Source organism: Anoplopoma fimbria, chromosome 6 (genome assembly GCF_027596085.1).
Source record: "Anoplopoma fimbria isolate UVic2021 breed Golden Eagle Sablefish chromosome 6, Afim_UVic_2022, whole genome shotgun sequence".
In the NCBI taxonomy this organism is placed as follows: domain Eukaryota; kingdom Metazoa; phylum Chordata; class Actinopteri; order Perciformes; family Anoplopomatidae; genus Anoplopoma; species Anoplopoma fimbria.
The window spans coordinates 26,551,181-26,573,654 of NC_072454.1; the positions used below are offsets into that span (position 1 = coordinate 26,551,181).

Consider the following 22,474-nt stretch of genomic DNA (forward strand, 5'->3'; position numbering starts at 1 on the left):
ATGTGGAAATGTGAAATTACTTTTCTAAAAAAGATAAAGCCTATCTGCGGAGACACAGAGTCCAGAAACACTGAGGATTCTCTGATCAGATCGAGAGGAACTTGACATTGTTTCTGACAGTGGAGCTGATCTCAGAGCAGACTGAAGCACTGATTGTCATCTCTTCATGTTGTTCCTCAATCAGTCACTGCAGGATGAAGCTCTCATCTCATCCATCTGATGAGAGAAGAAGAAGGGGGCAGAAGTGATAAACCAGTGTTAACAGAGACTCCCTTCATCAGTATAGAGAGCAGCAGGGACTTCAGTCTGTAGCAGCTTCCTTTCACACACTGAGCTCCAAGCTAACACACCAGAAGACACTTTGGGAAGCAAGTCTGTTTACTCTGCAGAATTCTCTTCAGTACACAGTGGAAATAAACTCTGTTTATGAACGCATCATTATTGCAACTCAAACACATAATCATAACAAGCTTCTGGCTGATCTGATTGTCTATCTTTGTCTAATCCTGAAGCCTGTCAGCGTTCATCTCACAGCTTCACTGAGAAGGTTGGAGGTTTACAGGAAATACTGTATCTGTAGTACACCAGCATGGACTGACTCCAACCCTCTACTGACCTCAGAGTCTCCAGTCTCCAGTGTGGACTCTCCACAAGATCAGAGAGCAGCTTCACTCCTGAGTCCTGCAGGTTGTTGTTACTCAGATCCAGTTCTCTCAGGTGGGAGGGGTTGGACTTCAGAGCTGAGGCCAGAGAAGAGCAGCTGATCTCTGACAAACTGCAGTCACTGAATCTGAAAAAAGAATATACATTTTTTTATTTATTTATGATCCAATCAGATGAAATCAGGTTTTAAATGTGTAGCTCAACTTGACTATGTCCTAATCAATGAGCTTTTCTCTTTCTCATTGTGTTATTGTGGATCATCATCATGTCAGCCTTCTACAGACATCATTCAGATGTCACCACAACATACATACACCTACTGATGTCAACACAGATTGATAACATGCTGCTGAGCTCAGTACGTCTGAATTTGTAAATATGCTTTGATTAGGGGTTGGAATCCCCAGAGGCACTACAATGAAATGTTATCACGCTATTTAAGTTATGATATTATATTATTGTGATAATTGCCATATGCTGAGTATTTCGATATCAAACATTGCGATATATTGCGATGTATGACCTTTTATGAACTGCAAATTATGCAGTTTGTCCATACCTGTTTTATCTACTAAGGTAACATTTTCACTCTCACTTCAGTCCTTTTCAATTAGACAAATAGCCAATGAACTAAAATATTTATTATAATCAACTATTTTCTTTTAATTTGTTTAAGTCATATATTGTGGTTATTTACATAAAAACACACAATTCGAATCATAAGGATATTAAAAAAATGGATTTCTATTGATAAAAATAATCTTTACATAAGACATTTTAACGGTGTATTATAAAGTGCTCATAGCTAGTGTTTGTAAGTTAAACAGGTCATCATTCATCTCTAATATCTATTTATGTTGCTGTGAAAACATCTCCGTCAAACAACTGGATTCATAGTTGCTCACCAAAACTACATTTTACAAGATTACATTTGAACACATCATGATAACCCTATAATTTACTTTCATCCAATAATTAATTATACAGAATGGAGCTTGAATGCACCATGATGATACTCAATGGAACCTCCATATGGCTTTGCTCTCTACTTAATAACCACAGCTTTCAGCGTTACTAACGCTACTAGCTCTCCTGTCGATTTCAACACATATTTGTTGTTCACATGTATCATTATCAGAACAGCTACTAGAAAGCATCAATTGTCAATTTGTGAAAACACATTTAAATTAACAGAAACCAAATAAATATTTCTAGCTCATTAAGTAAACTTTTTCTTTTTCAAATAAATATTAGTTCAGAGGACCTTCTCCATTCAGATGTGACCATTTACCTTTTGTGAGTGCAGACATAATTTTGTACAAGAAATATGAAAATATGGACTAAAGTAAATTAACAGCCTAATGGATTTAAGTTATGTTTGTACATAAATAAGGGTGAATTGCAAATGTAACATATAAGATCTATAACAGTAATAGGGAGTCAGTGAACTGACCTCAGCGTCTCTAGTCTACAGTGTGAGCTCTCCAGTCCAGCAGACAGCAGCTTCACTCCTGAATCCTGCAGGATGTTGTAGCTCAGCTCCAAATCTCTCAGATTGGAGGGGTTTGCCTTTAGAGCTGAAGCCAGATAAGAGCAGCTGATCTCTGACAAACTGCACCACCTCAATCTGCATAAATAATAAATTATATAACTTTAGAAGACAATGTTCCTTCATGAAATCATTCAATTTGTATTCATCTTTTCAGAGATAAAGAAGGTTAAGAATGTAGAAGTTTGGGGAAAGGAAATCCAAACACCTTAACTAAACAAGATGCAACAGTGAAAAAGAGCTCTCATTCTTATAACTGACAATTTGCTGCTGCTTCAATAAAGGCGTAGTGACTTCACCTCTTAAACTCAGCTCCACAAGTAGCTCCATCTATATAAAACTTGTGTTGTGCAGCCAAACATAAATAGAAACCCACAGAAATTGATTTAAGATTCCACTCAAGTTTCCAAAGATGTCAAATATGTCAGGATGAACAAAAGACATATACATTATTTATTTTATGTTTTATGTTTATGTTATCAAGTCATATCATCTTGCATTACATAGCTTCATGAAAGATGTTGGAAACAGAAAATACTGAATGTATTCATTATTCTCTTAAAGTTGATATAGAGATTATTTATTTAGTCATTGTATTTATATATTTTGATTAAAATGTATTTTAAAAGAACAAGTGGAATATAAAACGAAATTAAGTGTTTAAGAGTTATAGAGTGATTATCCAGTGTAGTATTCTTCTCATTTTTCTCTATTTCTCGTTTTACTCATGTATTAAGGTTTTAAAACTCTAGCTCAACGTTGCTCTGCTACAGTCAATGGACTAAACTGAAGAAGAAAACAGACAATAGCGTTAAGATACTCAGTGTAATATCAGCCTTATGTCTGTCACCACAACCTTCACACAATTTCTATCCCAGCACAGAAGTAAAAAATGATGTCTGACCCCAGAGTTTTCAGTCTACAGTGTGGAATCTCCAGTCCAGCAGACAACAGCTTCACTCCTGAATCCTGCAGGTTAGTTTCACTTAGCTCAAGCTCTCTTAGATGGGCGACGATGGACTTCAAAGCTGAAGCCAGAGAAGAGCAGCTGATCTCTGACAAAGTGCAGTGACTGAATCTGAATAAAAAACAAATGATAGATAAAAATCTATTTATAATCTGATCAGATGTGTTCAGGTATTAAATATTTAGCTCAACATTACTATGTCCTAATCAATGAGCTTTTCTCTTTTTTATTGTGTTATTGAGGATCATCATAATGTCAACCTTCTTCAGACATCATCCACATATAAACATCATATACCTATTGATGTCAACACAGACTAATATGCTGCTGACTCTAAAGTTTCTTTAAAACACATACTTTTTGTGACTAGTGACTAAAGTCAGAATGAATTTAACACGTTATGGATATAAATTATGTACTAACATAAATTAGACTTGATTGTTAATTAAACATATTAGCTCTGTAACAGTAAAAGAGAGTCAGTGAATAGACCTCAGAGACTCCAGTCTACAGTGTGGACTATCCAGTCCAGCAGACAGCAGCCTCACTCCTGAATCGTGCATGTGGAGGTAGGCCAGTTCCAGCTCTCTCAGATGGGAGGGGTTGGACTTCAGAGCTGAGGCCAGAGAAGCACAGGCTTAATAAGGCTAATGAAGTTTATCACATCTGGACTTACATTGCTTTTCTGCAGTTCCTCACAGCTGGAATCAGTCTCCACCGTCCCTGCTCTGATGCATTGTACTTCTCCAGGTTCAACTCATCCAGAACCTCCTCCGACATCTACAGCATGTAGGCCAGAGCTAAGCAGTGCATCTCTGAGAGTTTCCTCTCTGATCTGTTCTCCGACTTCAGGAACTCTTGGATCTCCTGATGTACTAAGAGGTCGTTCATCTCCATCAGACAGTGGAAGATGTTGATGCTTCTGTCAGGAGAGATTGTATCGCTGTTCATCTCCTTCAGGTTGTTGATGGCTCTCTGGATGATTTCTGGACTGTTGTCTGTCTGACCCAGCAGGCCTCCTAAGAGTCTTTGGTTGGACTCCACAGAGAGGCCATGAAGGAAGCGGACAAACAGGTCCAGGTGGCCATTTTTACTTTCAAGGGATTTCTCCATGGCTCTCCTTAGGAAGTCATCTAGGGATGAGCACTTGTAGTCTTCTCCCAGGAAGTCCTTTAGTACCACCGTGTTGCTGTTTGTGAAACAGTGGAACATGTAGACTGCAGCCAGAAACTCTTGAACACTCAGATGAACAAAGCAGTAGACTGTTTTCTGGAAGATCACACTCTCTCTTTTGAAGATCTGGGTACAAACTCCTGAGTACACCGAGGCCTCTGTGACATCAAGACCACACTGCTCCAGGTCTTCTTGGTAGAACATGATGTTTCCTTTCTCTAGATGTTCAAACGCCAGCCTCCCCAGCTTCAGAAGAACTTCCCTGTCAGCCTCCGTCAGCTCCTGTGGACTCTTCTTATGTCCCTCATGGTACCTCTGCTTCTTCCTCTTTGTCTGGATCAGCAGGAAGTGTGAGTACATGTCAGTCAGAGTCTTGGGCAGCTCTCCTCTTTGGTCTGTAGTCAGCATGTGGTCCAGAACTTTAGCAGTGATCCAGCAGAAGACTGGGATTAGACACATGATGTGGAGGCTCTTGGATGTCTTGATGTGTGAGATGATTCTGCTGGACAGCTCTTCATCACTGAATCTCCTCCTGATGTACTCCTCCTTCTGGGGGTCCGTGAAGCCTCGTACTTCTGTTACCCTGTCAACGCGTGAAGGAGGAATCTGATTGGCTGCTGCAGGTCTGGAAGTTATCCAGACGAGAGCTGAGGGAAGCAGATTCCCCTCGATGAGGTTTGTCAGCAGCACATTGACTGATGCCTTCTGTGTGACATCAGACAGGACCTTCTTCTTCTGGAAATCCAATGAAAGTCTGCTTTCATCCAGACCATCAAAGATGAAAATAAGTTTACAGACCGAGAGCTTCTCTGCTGTGACTTTCTGTAATGTTGGATTGAAAACATGGAGCAGCTTCAGAAGACTGTACTGCTCATCTTTGATCAAGTTCAGCTCCCCTCAACATAAACGCAGGCTTCAGCAGGTAATGTTCAACAAAGGTTCTTTATTCGAATAAATCAAAAGCAAATACAGTCTGTCGTGCGCTCTCCCACACTGCCTGGCTTCTCGGAGTGCATGCAGTCCAGTGTCCACGTCGTGTTAGCCTCTCTGACTTTTTGATATTCTAGTATATCATGTCTAAAATGGCATAGTATGGTATGTAGAAAAATACTCATAAGAAGGAGTAAAGAATGAGGACAAAAATTAGGAAAAGTAATAGGTACAGAATGCCGAAGAAAGTCATCAAAAACTCATATTATAGTATGTTGAAAAAGTCATAGTATAGTATGCTGAAAAAAACACTAAAAAGGTATTGTATATAACGTCGAAAAAGTCATACTATAGCCTGACGAGAAAAGTCATAGAATAGTTTTTTTTTTTATATATTTTTGACAAATTTATGCTTTACTATACTATGCCATTTCTTCTAATATTGCATACTATAATATTATTTTTTAATGACATACTAAATTATGATGTTTTTGTGACAATATATTATGGCATCTTTATGGCTGTGACCTTTAATTACATTTTGTATGACTCTCATGGCAATAAATACTGTATTTGTATATTTTTATGGAATGCTATACTTCGACTTTTATTTATGTCATGTTTTTATGACCATTTTATGACATACTATACTGTGATATTTTTTATGACATTTTTATTGCATGCGGATACAACTTTATTTGTTTTCTTCCCAGCTTTACTTTCCACTGTTTTGGAGAATTTCACATGGTTACACTGAGCTTGCACCAGAGGTAGACAGATGTTTTTACTGATAAGCTGCCTAGTGAGCTGATAAGTTAGATAGCCTGTTAGTTTCATCCACCTCTGGTATGTGGCTCTACAGACGTTGACAACTTCAAGAGCCTACATGTTCATGTTGATCTAAGACTTTTTCTTTGACCTGAGATGATTACAGAGAGGGAGGTGAGTGGGACGAATGAAAGCATTTTAACAACCCATCAGTCTGATACACAGTAGTAAATTGCTCTAAATGGTTTTTTTTCTTCAACATTTCAGCTCCCAGGGTCTTTTATGTCCATCCAGTAATTGTCAGAGAGCACTGCTATAGATATCACTGTGACTCTACTTGGCAGATAGGATCCCCGATGTTGCCTCTTTCCCTTTGACCTCTTACCATGAAGAGAAAATCCCTGGAAAAACAAAACATGAACTGTGATGAAGCCCTTGCATATCTGTGCGTTTGTGTGTGGGAAACAGAAATGATTTAAATGAGCTGTGTACAGGAACAGAAGGGTGCCATACAGTAATGTGTGTGCCTGTGTGTCCATGGGCATACGTAGGCCTGTAATAGTGTTGGAGATATACATAGCTGGGGCATTAGCCTGATGTTTTCTTTATTTCAGGGCCGTTGATGTCCTTTATAGTGCCAATATGGATATTCAAGAGATCAGACTTGAAGAAAATTTGTCAGAAGCCTATATGCTAAATGTTTTGTCCCACATACGTCCCGGAAATGTGGTTTGTTCGTGGTGCAAACATGCAGCATGCAGCAACAACAGTCTACACAAGGACTCTTTGATGGTATGTTAATAAATATGAATTTGAAAGCTCAAATGTTATGTCCTTCTTCTCATTCTATTGAAATGTAATATTGTCACTATAAATCTGGTACTTATACGCCATTGTTTTATGTCATATATGTAGTTGTTTTACAAGCCAGAAGGGTTCCAACCCAGAACCCAGAACCCAGTGAACCAATTGCACTTATCATTATCTCTTGATTAACAACATGTATAATGACGACATGTAATTTGAATGATACCTTCACTGAGAATCCTTTAAAAGGGAAAATAGTTGTATAATGTCTCTGGTGGAGACGTAAGAATGATTGCAGGCCTGATCATAACAGGCTTAAACATACTGTATAATGACATATGACACTATGTCCATGAAATTTGAGTTTAATTTTCTTGAGCCATGTTTTCCAGTTATAATTACAACTTGGATATTACAAGTTGGAGAATGGTAGATAGGCCTATAGTTACTCTGTGCGGGGATTCAGTGGTCAGTACTGTGGCCTCACAGGGTTCTGGGTTGGAACCCTTCCGGATAGGTCGGGCCCTTCTGTGTGGAGATCGAATGTTGTCCCTGTTTTAGCGGTTGTTTTCTCCAGCTTCCTCCAACAGTCCAAACACATGAAGTTTAGCTTCAGTAGGTTCATTGTGACTCAGCAGCAGAGGCTTCGTTTGGTGGCGCACGTCCAAAACAAACACAAAAAGGCAGATTGTAATAGAGGCGATATGATAAAACGCTATGAAAGGAGCATAAAAGAAAGAGACATTTTGTCTGCTGTTTGTGATGTACAACTTGGTGCTATGAGCATCTCTCATTCAGTCAAATTAGCTCTCAGAGGGTAACTAGTGCTTTAAACGATGAGCGGTTACAGATTATGATTGGATTGTAACTCCTGAAGCATTGCTTTATGGAAAGGTATGATCCCATGTTTTTGGGCTTCAGCCTTATAAGGGAAAGTCTAGATATCTCACCCTCCATCGCTTTGATTTGGATGCCATACACTGCACTTTAGTGTTTTATAGCTATTGAATGTATTCAGTACAGGATGAAATGTAACAACCGTCTTGACTTTTCTTCAAAAGCTTGTGGTTAATGGCCAAATATCTGCTAAACTAATAGCATTCCCTTCCGCCTCAGTTGTAAGCTGTTAACTGCTTGTGTTGGCACACTAACACACTACGATGGTGACCATGATAATTATACCTGCTTTGCATTAGCATTAGCACAAAGCACCACCAAACCTCACTGAGGTGCTTGCATGGATCTAGGCTGCAAGTCTTTTGTTAATGTGCATCTCACAAGCCCATCGACTTGACGACATAATAGCGCACAGCTTTAAAACCTGCATATCTACTAAAGTAAAAACCAACTGATAGAAATGAACCAGAGAAGTTGCCCGTATAAGCAGAGCTCAAAATGTGTGTAAACAGAGATGTGTGAGATAAGTTGAGTTTTTAATAGGTTTCATTTGTACATTTTTTTTACCAGCAATGAGTGCAACAAACCAGACAGTTAGCCCCAAGTTGGCCAACTCAAAAGATAGTTTTCTTGGTATACACATACAGAATATTTCACAATCTACACTTTAAAGTACATGGAGATTACAGTACAGTTTTCTAAACTGAGACGCAGTCTCAAATTAAGCCACTAGTTTACATCTTCTTGTGTTTTTCTGGCCCAGTGTCATTAGAATGAGTGCTAGTGTTCACCAAGATGTGAACTGCATCTCCACGGTTTCTTTACCAAAAGTTAATGCTCACCAGTGGTTTTAGGTCATCCGAACAACTGAAGAGCTTTAAACTAAGAATACTAAACCTAGCCGGGTTCATACAGGAGGGGAAGAGCAGCGACAGGTGGGGGAACTTACTCTGACCCATTCTGTGGAGCACAAATGCACCCCTCTACGGTCACTGCACACCAGTCACAAGTTCTAGTGTTCTAAGTTCTCCCTTACTCCCATGGCAACGGGCTGATTTTAGATTTCAATTTCAAACTTGGTGTTACAGCATTTAAAGATGACAACAACTCAAGGGTCGGAAACTGATTTCCTCACTTCCCTCTGGTGACATCTAACCATGCAGTTGGGTTCAACCCCATGTCGGTCCCTTGTTTCTGGCTGGAGGCAGAAGTCTCAGAAACAGACATGTCCATGGATGGATGAGAAAAACAGAAAACAATCTGAATGTTACTAGAGAGGAAGTGAGCAAATATGTCATTTAGGTGATCGCAGCCTTTAAATGCCAGTACATACACTGGGTACTTTTATAGTTGACTTTTAAGGACCATACAAGTGTTTTCTGTTTCCACCTATTTACTACAAATAATTAGAGGGGACAACGGTAACCCGAGTGTCTGAGTCTAGCAGTGAATTTAGTGTACATGAGAAATGCGTGGATGTATACGAGATTATCAAGAATATCTGAGTGTGACACGAGTTTATTGGACATAGTCAGCCGTCCCAAAAAGCATTGCTGCTCTTCAAACTGTCCAATGGCGGATAGAGAGTCAGACGGTTTACATAATTAACATTGGATAAAATAATAAGGAATGATGGCGAGTGACGTTAAGGTATATGTACTGTAGAAAACATTTTCCTACACTAAAATATTTAATCCTTTTTGCCCAAGAATAAAACTGTACAATTTTGAAATGAGTAAAAGATGTCATGTTGATTTACATTTGTGATAGACAAGTTTCATTCGACAGTAAGCCGGACAGGTAAGGTAGTGATTGATACAGTCCCATGAACGGTCCCATGAACGATCTAATCGATCACATGACCACATGTGTCACATACAGTCACATGAGACAGAGAAGACATGGGTGTACTTTAGTGTGAACTGTTGCTGGTAATGACTTAATTGTCCATTTAAAGACAGAATGTAGTACTTCTAGTACTAGTAGTATGTGATTTTGAACACAGCCACAGTCTCTACAAACCGTGGATACAAACTCCACTGAAGGCTGTGAGATGAGGCTAAAAAAAGTCTGAAAGAAACCTAGGAGGTAGATCTTGAGAAAGTAGAAGTTTGATGGAAAAAATATAAATAAAAAGGTTGACATACTAGTTTACTTTGAGAGCTTCCAACAGCATCTCAAGGTCTTCATTAGCAGCTAAGTTTGTCATATCATATACATACTGTAAGAAGACAGTGAGATAAGCCCCCTGAGGCAAATGTGTGATTTTGGGCTTTACAAAATAAATTGAATATCGTTGAAAGTGTCAAAAAGAAGCTTGTAAGTGACTTTGGGTTTTTAAAAAGAATCGTCAAACTATTTACAATTTAGCAAAATAATCTTAAATATAAACTAGTATTTCCAATTGTAGGGACTTAGGGGATGTGGCTCTGGAAAAAGCTAGTAGGTGGACCATTTCTCTGATCTTGATCACCTGATCGGCAGAGAGGAGAAATTTGAACGTTTCCAGCAACAGCTGCCATGTTTTCTGTTTATCAGTTGATAACTAAGGCAAGTCATGAAGTGCACGTCTCTGCAGTGAAAATAATGGAAACAAACGGCTGTCTAGAAAGAAGTAACAACACATTGAAGGTACTGTAAGCGTTGTAATTAATCAAATGTTTAGCTGTACTGAGCTGTGCATTATTGGTATTAAATGGGCGGAAATGTGTGAGAACACTGGTACGATCCTGAAGGACAGTGGAGAGCAGTTCTTTAGTGTCACAGCACACACAGTAACAGAGAAGCATGAACACCACAGAGCTGGGGTCTGCTCTCACTGGAAACCTTTACATTATGGGTGGTTTTCACAAGAGTCAACACTTTTACTTCCTCTTCCATCTTTAAGGACCCCATCCCTCCTTTGTGAGCTGATTCACAAACCAGTCGGATTGACCAGACCACCCGTGCTACTGGCAAGGAATATGAATTACGTCTTACTTTCCAGATGACTTTTATTGCACTTAACCAGAGTAAGAAGAAGCGAGTGTGAATGAAATGAATGCTCGCTGGATTTAGATATCCTACCCATGTGAAAAATGGAAAGGAGATCACTGGTTACCCATAACATGCAACTTCAGTTAGGTGTATTATTGGGTTCTAACTTGATGTGCCATGTCTGGACTTTCATGACTCTGTATTTTTACTGTGACATTCTTTTAATCATGTACGTTTCTGAAATTAAATCTCTCTTTTTTTTTTAGAAACAGGAACTGCATTAATAGATCGTAACACCTGACTTCTGTTAACCAAATTTACCTTCCATCTGAATTTCTGTTTAGACAAACTAATGTTTTTGAAAGCATACAAGCCTCCTAGAAAAGCTTTTACATTAAAAAAGCATTACAGTCATTTTAATGTAACCTTCAATAAATAGTCTCGCACAGGGCGGCCACCTGCCTATATTCTGATTTAGTGGGGGTTGGGGGAAGGTACTCGTCATCTCACAGACAGTACAGGTGATGAGTGTTGGTAGGGTTGGGGAGGACTCAGGGGATTGGGGGAGAAGATGTGATCAGTCGGACCTGGAAACCAAAAGGAGAAAGCTTCAACTAAATGACACACTGAGTCTCTTATTTCTTGCTGCGCAGCCGTTTGGACTGTCGCGGAAGGTCTGAGCTCTTTCTGGTGCGTTTGAGCGACAACCCCCCTCACCCTCCGGCTCTCTGGATAGGGAGGCCGCCGCCACGCTGCCACTCGCCGACACAGTGCCTGATGCGCCGGCGCCAACGGTGGAAGACACGGCGGCCCTGCTGGACGTGGAGGGGGCGGCTGCGCTGGGCCTGGCTCCTCCCATAGCAGCGGTGCTGCTGTCCATCAGCTCGCGGAGCTTGTGTTCCAGCTCGGCGAGGCGGGCGTTCTGCTCACCGATCACCTGGGTCTGTTCAAGCAGCTTCTGCTCCTGGTCCTGCAGCTGCTTCTGCTGCTCCAGCTGCTTGACCCGGATTTCCTGCATCTCCCTCCGCAGCACCGTCATCGACGCCCCGTTCACCTTCACCTGCTGCTGCACCTTGGTCATCTCTGAGCGCGACGGCGTGTTCTTGGCCAACAGGGACATGGTGGTCAGGGAGGTAGATGGGCCTGCCACTGAGGGAACAGGACAAAGGTTGAGACTTCAGGAATTTAATGTGAATCACCTGCTACTAAAAACTAGTTCACATACAATATTAAAATGTATCAAGGTCCCAGCCTTTTCAATAGATCTTTTTCATCGATGATCAAGCTGTTTGACAGGAATCATTCCATTCACTTCCTCTCTGTGGAAGTTTTATTTCAATGACTTCAGTCTCCAGCTGAAACTTACCAGCAGCTAACAGCGAACATTAACTAGGGAAAAATGCAGAAGGTGTGCAGTTCTATTTTCCGTTTAATAATAAAAATACGTGTGCGAATACTTCCGTTCTTGACATTTCATTTTAATTATTTATCAGAATAAACATAGGTATTATTCCATAACAAACTGACCTGTTACCGGATCAGGTGAATTCGGGTGAATACCGACTTATATAGCTGGTCCAGGTACACTTGAATTGTGATTTCTATCGATGTTTAAGATTATTTTACCAAGTTGTTAGTATAAGATTTATTATTTTAATAAAAAATTAACAATTCCGTCAATTTATATCTATGCATCTATTTGTTCCATTTTGTTTAACAACATTAGGAAGGGGACTTAAAAAGTAGGTTTGGTGCATCTCTACAGAAAATTTCTCAGAAACAAAGTTAATAACTTCACACTGGAGGTCAAGTACACGTCAACTTATTGTATGGTTCAATGATTAATGAGGCTCCTGTGTCTCCGTGGTGAAGAACATTTAACAATCACTAATGGACTCTGAAATAAATGGGAATTTTATGTGGGGAGAAATACTTCTCCCCACATAAAACCAGAACCAGAACCAGCTACTCATCCTACTTTGGAATTCTTTTGCACATACGTGCTTTAGTTATTTGTACTGGAACCATGGTCACATTTATGCCCAACATGTTGCACCACAGTTCATTGTAAGTTCACCTTTTCAGATAACCATATTACTACTTCTTTTTAATGTAAAAATAAGCATCTAGTGCTACTTATCTAAACATTCAGCATCTTACAGTGAAGCTTTGAACCAAACACGTTTGACAAAGTCCATTTTTTGGATTTAAATCTTGATCAAAACCACAAGAGCTGACATTTGTATCTCATATTGTCATATGGAGAGCAGCAGTATAGAGATCTGCATTAGGGGGATTTTTTTTTTGAGATTCTGAGTATACAAGTCAGCAGAAACACATGTCCATTACCTGGTGTGGAGCCAATGAGGCGGCCGGACAGGTCAGCCCCAGGCAGCTTCTTCTTCAGGATGGGGACGATCTTCTCATCGAAGTACTCCATGGCCATGGAGGAGATATCCCTCAACTCCTGGAGGACCTCGTGAGCTCGCTGTGGGGCTCGGGTGGAGTTCACATACCGCAGCACACGGTAGATCTCATCTATCACCTGACAAAACACAACGGCCTGTGACGTAGCGAATAGGACAGGGAATCAGAACGCACACACAGAAAAGAGATGCCTGATAGGAGACTGAAAACACTGATGGTTTTTTTCAAACCCCTGACTGTCTCCGTGGGCTCTCCTGCTGCCCAGGTCTGAGAATTCTGGGGTTACGGCAGCTGATACTTCTGGATCTCTTTTCAGATGACAGCAGGGTGAACAGGTTGTGGCTGGGCGGGTTTTGTCTTTTAATATCCCTTTGCAGGCACCTCTTGTCATCAAAATATCACTGATGTTCTGGATGTTTTTTTAAATCACCCTCACTAACCTCCTGTTCTGTACTCTATAATCAACTCTTCTGTTTTTAACAACTGTAGAGCATATTTGGTTATGAAGGAAGCATGGTGAACATGAAGGAATGTTCATGTTGAGAGGATATTAACTGAAACATTATTTTTGCTTTTGAGGAAATGTCAATGATATCTATATCTCTATCTTTATTTTGTTGTATAGTATGTGTATTTATTGTCTGTGTAGTTGTATAGTATGTGTATTTATTGTCTGTGTAGTTGTATAGTATGTGTATTTATTGTCTGTGTAGTTGTATAGTATGTGTATTTATTGTCTGTGTAGTTGTATAGTATGTGTATTTATTGTCTGTGTAGTTGTATAGTATGTGTATTTATTGTCTGTGTAGTTGTATAGTATGTTGTTATTGTCTGTGTAGTTGTATAGTATGTGTATTTATTGTCTGTGTAGTTGTATAGTATGTGTATTTATTGTCTGTAGTTGTATAGTATGTGTATTTATTGTCTGTGTAGTTGTATAGTATGTGTATTTATTGTCTGTGTAGTTGTATAGTATGTGTATTTATTGTCTGTGTAGTTGTATAGTATGTGTATTTATTGTCTGTGTAGTTGTATAGTATGTGTATTTATTGTCTGTGTCTGTGTAGTTGTATAGTATGTGTATTTATTGTCTGTGTCTGTGTAGTTGAGCTGCTGCAACACTCGAATTTCCCCCATGGGGATCAATAAAGGAATATAATAATATCTGAAGCGTTGCCACCGGTCCTGTCTGTCAGACTACTGTTGCTGCCGTTCTGTGGACCAGAGGCAGCTGAGCTAACCTTTCCAGGGATGAAGCAGCAGAGGTTGGAGTCGACGTATTTCATGAAGGTCATGTTGAGCAGAGAGAGGCGTGTTTCCACGGCAGCCAGGATGTCGGCGTGACGGGCCAGTGAATGGTTTCTCCTCTCCGACTCTCGCCTGCAGACAATTCATAATAAACACACTGGTCAAGCCCTGGTCACTGGTTTACATCAGAGAACTTTTATTAAAAGGTATCTTCCCATCAACACCTTTATTCATCGCTTTAATTTTGAGAAACTGAATAAGCTTCCTGAGCTTTACCACAATGCAATGGAATATTCTCAATATCACAAACCATGCTTTCCATCTGGTTTAATTGGGCAGGAAAATAAGTTGAAGAATCGAGATTCTCTCTTTACTTTAGTTAAGAGGGTTCCCAAAACCACCTAAGCTGGCTCAGTAGGTTGACTGGTTTCATTAGCATTCTATGTGACGAAAATATTGAGATGCCTTGTTTGTATTGCCAACATGACTATAAAGACATGTCTGACGATAAGAAACTTTTGTCACAATTATAAATAGATATAAAGCAAACAGAAAGGTGAAGAGAAGCGTTTTATTTCCCTGTAGAGTTCTTTCAACAATGCTGTCACACATAACAATGTTAGGTCTACCCTTCAAGAGAGCGGATATCAAAAAACACATTTTTGAATAATTTAGTGAGGCTAAATTTAATGGATTTAAAGTATGCATTAAGGTTTCTGTAGAGCTTTGACTCAAGTTAACTTTTGCCACTTTATTGGAATCAGAAAACTCTGGGTTGGAGCTGATGTGAGGCAGTGGTCATTCAGACAAACATATCCTAACCCAGTGCTTCTAAACTTTTTTGAGTATTGGACCCTTTTTGTGATGAGCATTCGAGCCACATAGCCAGTTGAATACATCTAAAATATAAACTAAGCAGCCAGCCAGGTGTGGCTATTCCCTCCTGCAGTAAGAGAATGAAGGAACAGGTACGGTGGTCAGTTTTAAATCAGCACAGCTGTGAACACCAATATTCCTTTACATTCCTAATATGTTTGAGCTAAAGCATTCTTTCAGGCTTCAAGTGCATTTTCTTTTCAATACTCTATTGGGCATTAAGCTCTTATAGTCTATGTACCAAACACATCCAGTGTAGAGAGGAGTGAAGCTGCTGCTGACATGCTGCTTTCACTACTCAGCCAGTGAAGACAAGACGTAAGCTCAGCGCCAGACTTGTTTAACTGCCGTCAGCATGAGACATGAGAAACATATGTGAGACAGACATCGAGTTCCTTTAGAAATGTAATGACATGTTAAATGAGAAGAAACGTAGAAGTAAATATACTACATATACTTATGTATTTAAAAAATGACCATGAGGGTTCAGCAGATGTTCAATCCTGTTTTGAAATGTCCCTTCAGAAACAGAGACATAAGAGGCTCCAAAGCAGTGAACACATTTTTCCAACAGAGCTTGTACTGGCGTGATACTGACCTGGGCAGCTGGGCTTTGACTTGTCTCTGGCACAGACTGTGGTAACGCTCCACCTTCAGGAAGCCCTGATTCAGGACACGCTGGCAGATCGTGTCCATCCGCTTACACACCTGGAGAAGATGGACAAAGGAAAAAAGGTGAACAACAGGTACTCCGTCTTAAGAGACACAAAGTTGCACTTCTGCTTCCAGCAGCAGATCTGTGAGGCTGCTGGAGTTTGGCATCTTTTTCAAGGCATTTTCAGCAGGAAGACATCTGCCTAGGTAGGGTTCTTAAACCAGTAGTTTGGATGGAGGTCTGTACCTCTAGCCTCATCATTTTTTACAAGTTGACACCTTGGCATTTATGATTACACTTGGAGGCTGCTTTGTTAACAATCTTTTCCATGGTCTTTGAGGCATGTTCAATATCATCTTCTCACTTCCCACAATTATGGTAATATTCAGGTAGACCTTCCTTGGGAAATAACAGGAATTTGTTAGATATTTATGAGTAATAACGAGAATAAAATAGGAATTCACGATTTTAACTTCCCTTGGGAATTTTACAGAAATTTACTGGAAAGTTAACACCATTTAACAAGGTGAGTGTGCATTCCTTGACCCATTCACTCACTATGTTTGGATCAAATATAATTGAGTAAATGTTCTTGTACTGACCTACATAAAATAAGACAATCCACCAGGGATGATAGTTTAGCCATCACCCTCCTGTCTCCCACCACTTCCACTGTATCTAGTGGACACCCCAGGACACAGCTGGCCTTCTTAACCAGTTTGTTAAGTTTCTTCCTGTCGGCTGTCGCAATGCTGCTGCTCCAGCAGACCACTCCATAGAAGATGGCTGATGCCACCACAGAGTCGAAAAAGGTCCTCAGGAGTGCTCCCTGCACAGTCCCGCTACATCTAGGCCGTTCGATCAAAAGTAAAGCTTTTAATAACTTTTCATCTTGAAAGGTCTTAAGATAGCTGCCCCTATTGGATGAATGGAATGAAAATGTCAGGGTAAGTTACAGGATGCGATGCCGACATATTCTGCAAATTTCGTGAGGATAGGCCAAACGGTTTTCACTTTATGTGTGTTGTTGTACAAAGCCACGCCCCTATTATGTTCACTGCTCCATATCTATGCTCTGACTACGTCAGTGCTCGGGCCCTAATAAAAGAAGTCGACGTAGTCATCGTTACATCACCTATTGGTTTGTGTACTGCCTTTATGAAGCCTTTTGGCGATTTCTCTGTTGCCATCTTTGAATCAGGCCGTACCATCTGGCCTTTTGGCAAACGGTGAACAGAAGTGTCCATATTTGGAATGTGGAGGAGTGATGTGGAAATACCGTATACATCTCTGGTAGCAGCAGCAACCTGTCAATCACAAGGTAGCCCCGCCCTTAAGCATACCCTGCTTTATGGTCTATTTGACTCTAAATGGACCATCATTTACTAAATGAACATCATGCTGTATTGAAGAAGACTTGAAACTAGAGATTGAGCCCATAAACTCATGTTTACAATGTTTACTGAGGGAATAAATCAAGAGAGAAGTAGAGTCATTTTCTCATAGACTTCTATACAACCAGAGGAGTCGCCCCCTGGTGGACAGGAGAGATAATGCAGGTTTAAAGACACTTCTGCATTGGCTTCACTTGCATCCATGATTTCAACCAACAACATAACTTAAGGGTTTCGGTAAACCTACAAAACACCAGGCATAGACATGCAAAATCTGTCCTGAACAATGTGGAGGACGGGCCTGGACCCTGTCTTTGCTCTTGATCCACCCAAGGAAGGCACTGGCTGAGGCTTACACTGTTGCATCGCACTAAGGAACTGCTCTAACACGGTCTAGTGACCTTGAGGACCTGAAGCCTGGTCTAAAGCTCTAACTGTGCATGTGACGTTAGCAGAATAACGTGAGGAGTGCATGCTGACCAGTGGATGACCAGATAACCTCTAAAGGGCCGATGTCTGCACTGCAGGGACACCATCACAGGATACAGGAGCAGCTAAACGAGTCCAGATAGTTCGGTCCATCCTTCCCTCATCAACGAGTCAACATTCTGTGTGTGTGTGTGTGTGTGTGTGTGTGTGTGTGTGTGTGTGTGTGTGTGTGTGTGTGTGTGTGTTGCACTGCCGGACACCGCTGCAGTCGGACGGCTTTCACATTAAACACTGGCTTTAAATATTATCCACACATGTTGTCTACGTGGAGCTTAAACACCAGCAGTCCAGAGATGCTGCATGAGGCTAGCATGTTAACCCTAACCCTAGCATGTTAACCCTAACCCTAGCATGTTAACCCTAACCCTAGCATGTTAACCATAGCATGTTGACCCTAACCCTAGCATGTTAACCCTAGCATGTTAACCCTAACCCTAGCATGTTAACCCTAGCATGTTAACCCTAGCATGTTAACCCTAGCATGTTAGCCCTAGCATGTTAACCTAGCATGTTAACCCTAGCATGTTAACCCTAGCATGTTAACCCTAGCATGTTAACCCTAGCATGTTAACCCTAGCATGTTAACCCTAACCCTAGCATGTTAACCCTAGCATGTTAGCCCTAGCATGTTAACCCTAACCCTAGCATGTTAACCCTAGCATGTTAACCCTAACCCTAGCATGTTAACCCTAGCATGTTAACCCTAACATGTTAACCCTAACCCTAGCATGTTAACCCAAACCCTAGCATGTTAACCCAAACCCTAGCATGTTAACCCTAGCATGTTAACCCTAACCCTAGCATGTTAACCCTAGCATGTTAACCCTAGCATGTTAACCCTAACCCTAGCATGTTCACCCTAGCATGTTCACCCTAACATGTTCACCCTAGCATGTTCACCCTAGCATGTTCACCCTAGCATGTTAACCCTAGCATGTTAACCCTAGCATGTTAACCCTAGCATGTTAACCCTAGCATGTTAACACTAGCATGTGTACCCTAGCATGTTAACCCTAGCATGTTAACCCTAACCCTAGCATGTTCACCCTAGCATGTTCACCCTAACATGTTCACCCTAGCATGTTCACCCTAACCCTAGCATGTTAACCCTAACCCTAGCATGTTAACCCTAACCCTAGCATGTTAACCCTAACCCTAGCATGTTCACCCTAACATGTTCACCCTAGCATGTTCACCCTAGCATGTTAACCCTAGCATGTTTACCCTAGCATGTTTACCCTAGCATGTGAACCCTAGCATGTTAACACTAGCATGTTTACCCTAGCATGTTAACCCTAACATGTTAACCCTAGCATGTTAACCCTAGCATGTTAACATGTTAACCTAGCATGTTAACCCTAGCATGTTAACCCTAGCATGTTAGCCCTAGCATTAGCTTTGTTGTTCTTACGGAGCGCAGCAGGCTGATCTCGTCGTAAGACATGAAGTTGAGAATGGCCTCGATGGCCACGATGGGCAGCGCCAGCAGCGGGTTGTTCTGGTGCGGCTGGTCCGGCGGAGGGCTGGACGGCGACACCGCGTCTGAGTCCAAGGATCCAACACATCCATCCACTCTCTCCACGACGGCCGCCATCTTGCTTCGCTAAGGAGGAGACGGAAGTGACGATTCAGAGGGAAGCGAGCGAGAAAAACACATCTCCAGAGAGTTCAGTCACCAGAGAGGACTACTGAAGACCATAAATACACAAGACAGTCCATCAAAACACATCTCCAGAGAAGACCATGAAGACCAAATACACAAGACAGTCCATCAAAACACATCTCCAGAGAGTTCAGTCACCAGAGAGGACTCCAGAGAGTTCAGTCACCAGAGAGGACTGCTGAAGACCATAAATACACAAGACAGTCCATCAAAACACATCTCCAGAGAGTTCAGTCACCAGAGAGGACTCCTGAAGACCATAAATACACAAGACAGTCCATCAAAACACATCTCCAGAGAGTTCAGCCACCAGAGAGGACTCCTGAAGACCATAAATACAGAAGACAGTCCATCAAAACACATCTCCAGAGAGTTCAGTCACCAGAGAGGACTCCTGAAGACCATAAATACACAAGACAGTCCATCAAAACACATCCAGTTCAGCCACCAGAGAGGACTGCAGTACTGAAGACCATCAAATACAGAAGACAGTCCATCAAAACACATCTCCAGAGAGTTCAGCCACCAGAGAGGACTGCTGAGGACCATAAATACAGGAGACAGTTCATCAAAACACATCTCCAGAGAGTTCAGCCACCAGAGAGGACTCCTGAAGACCATAAATACAGAAGACAGTTCCATCAAAACACATCTACAGAGAGTTCAGCCACCAGAGAGGACTGCTGAGGACCGGACCGGTGGGCCGTAAATACACAAGACAGTTCATCAAAACATGTTTGACTTCAGTTTATTTCTTGAGACTCTAACTACTTAGAAAGCAATAGAAGTACATTTATATAGATCTAAGATATTTTATATTATAGTTTAAGATGAGAGCAACAGATATCTTTTGTTGCTGAACACACTATACTGATAAACACTCAATCCCACATATCATAAATACACACCAGAAACATGAACAGAACATCAGTAAAACACACTTAAACTACAACAGTGGCAGTCCATAACACAGTCCAGTAATAAGTTGGAGGAGATAAAGGCATAACAGATATCTTTGTTGCTGGGATGGAAATATCGGAGGTGATAGAAACATGAGAGGTAAAATATGGGATTCAACAGGTCATAACACAATAGATGGTGCGACTTCATCCTGCCGGCTGCTACGTGGGGCCGAACCTTAGATGTTCAGGGTTGATGACCAGGCCCAGGCCTCACATTGTCACACTGATCAGAGCTGACAATGTTGTGACACATGGCACATGTGTTGTAACAAGATCGTTGGGCCCCCGGAACTGTGTGTCGTAGGCCCTTTTCTCCCGCACCCCTGAGTTGGCCTGGGCCTGGTGGGTGTAGTCGGGATATGCACCACCTGTAGGCTATATTTCACGGTAGTAACCATTTCCATAAGCTCAGGTTCTCAGCAGGTGTGCACTTGCTGGACTCCTGGACAGCAGTGCGGAAGGCGCGCAGGACCAGGGCTTTCCCAGTCCTGCTGATGATGGATGGTGAGCTAGGGGGCTAGGGTGCAGTTAAACCATTCCACCAGCCCGTCGCTTTGGGGATAGAGTAGTGTGGTCCTCTTCTTCTTCACCCCTAGCTGACCTCACTGACGACCCAGGAAAGTTCATCCCCTGATCATTGTGAAACTCGGCAGGGAACAAGAAGCAGACGAACATCCCCTCCACCAGCTTCTCTGCTGTCGTGCTGGCGCTCTGGTCCGGCACTGCATATGCCTCAGGCCACTTTGTGAAATAGTCCATGGCCACAAAGACCTACTTATTTGACCTTTTCAGCAGGTCTTCAAAATGGAAGGTTTTTATCTCCGACTTTATAGAATAGAGCTATAATGACTTACTTAGAGTTATAACTATGTACTTAACAGTTTATTTTAAAGTGAGAAATTGTTCACAACCTGGCAACCCCCCCAAAAATATTTTTGATAGCTTAGAACTGTACTTAAGTAGAATTTTGACTACTCGTTCTTGAGTATTTTCCTTTCATGCTAAATTGAATTCTGTCTGACTCATTGATCCTGTATCTGACTGAGGGTGATGCAACATCTTCCCAGAAACAGCTGGGTATTGATAAACATGCATTTATTTAAATGTGTTGCGTATTGATAAATCCCCACTGCTGTCTGTGGGCTGAATAAGCAGACGGATTCCTGCCCTTTGTCCCACGGGGAGCATGAACAGGGTCCAACCCCCCAAATAAAAAATAACTGCTTCCACTCCTCTACCCTGGAAGCCTAACATGTACCCCACCACATTTATTTGACAGCTTCAGCTACTTTGCAGATTTCAATTATTAATGCAAATTATAAATCAACTATAAATTATGATGCATTGTAATAGGGCTAAAGGTCCAATATTTAGGATTTAGAGGAATGAACTGGGAGAATTGGGATGTAATATCCATCTATGCTGTCTTTAGTGTATAATGACCCGAAATTAAGAATGGTTGCATTTTCGTTAGCTTAGAAAAGGCCATTTATATCTACATAGTGAGTGGGTCCTATTCCACAGTCTGTCAAGTTGTACCGTCATGTTTCTACAGTGTCCCAGTAGGGACAAACCAAACACTTGCTCTAGAAAGAGACTTTCATATTTTTATGTTACCTGAAGGCCAGCGAGTTCTATAATACTCTTGTAAAGGGAGGTGGTGAGCGGAGGGGTTTTCAGTTGGTTGCAACCAGCAACCTCACCACTAAATCCTACACAACACTCCTTTAAGCTGCTCAGCAGCATACAAAGTAAATCTAGCTTCACCTTTCATAAATGCATCACTTATTATAATCTATTAATACCTCATACATTATTCAGAGATGGACCATTCTTCATAATGAAAACTTTCACTATTGCTACTTTTACAGTATTTCATGCTTAGCTTTTTGTACTTTTACCTAACGATTTTGCATACCTTTCTAAGTTTTTTTTAACTGTAGAATTCTTACGTTAAATATACTTATTTCACTACTGACTATCACTTTCAAGTTTCTTTGATACAAAGATAGACTCAACATACTAAAGCA

General features: G+C 41.1%; 1 protein-coding gene and 1 pseudogene across 1 annotated transcript; both read right to left on the reverse strand.

Moving 5' to 3' along the window:
• Positions 1-528: 528 nt before the first annotated feature.
• LOC129092789 (NLR family CARD domain-containing protein 3-like) lies at positions 529-7,814 on the reverse strand (annotated as a pseudogene).
• A 462-nt stretch (positions 7,815-8,276) lies between these two features.
• Positions 8,277-19,478, reverse strand: fbxo28 (F-box protein 28). Its single transcript, XM_054600501.1, is given in 6 exon segments — positions 8,277-11,436; positions 11,439-11,879; positions 13,080-13,275; positions 14,399-14,537; positions 15,880-15,989; positions 19,231-19,478. Coding segments are annotated over 6 exon segments (1,140 nt in total). The 5' UTR covers positions 19,414-19,478; the 3' UTR covers positions 8,277-11,365.
• Between the last annotated feature and the right edge of the window lie 2,996 nt (positions 19,479-22,474).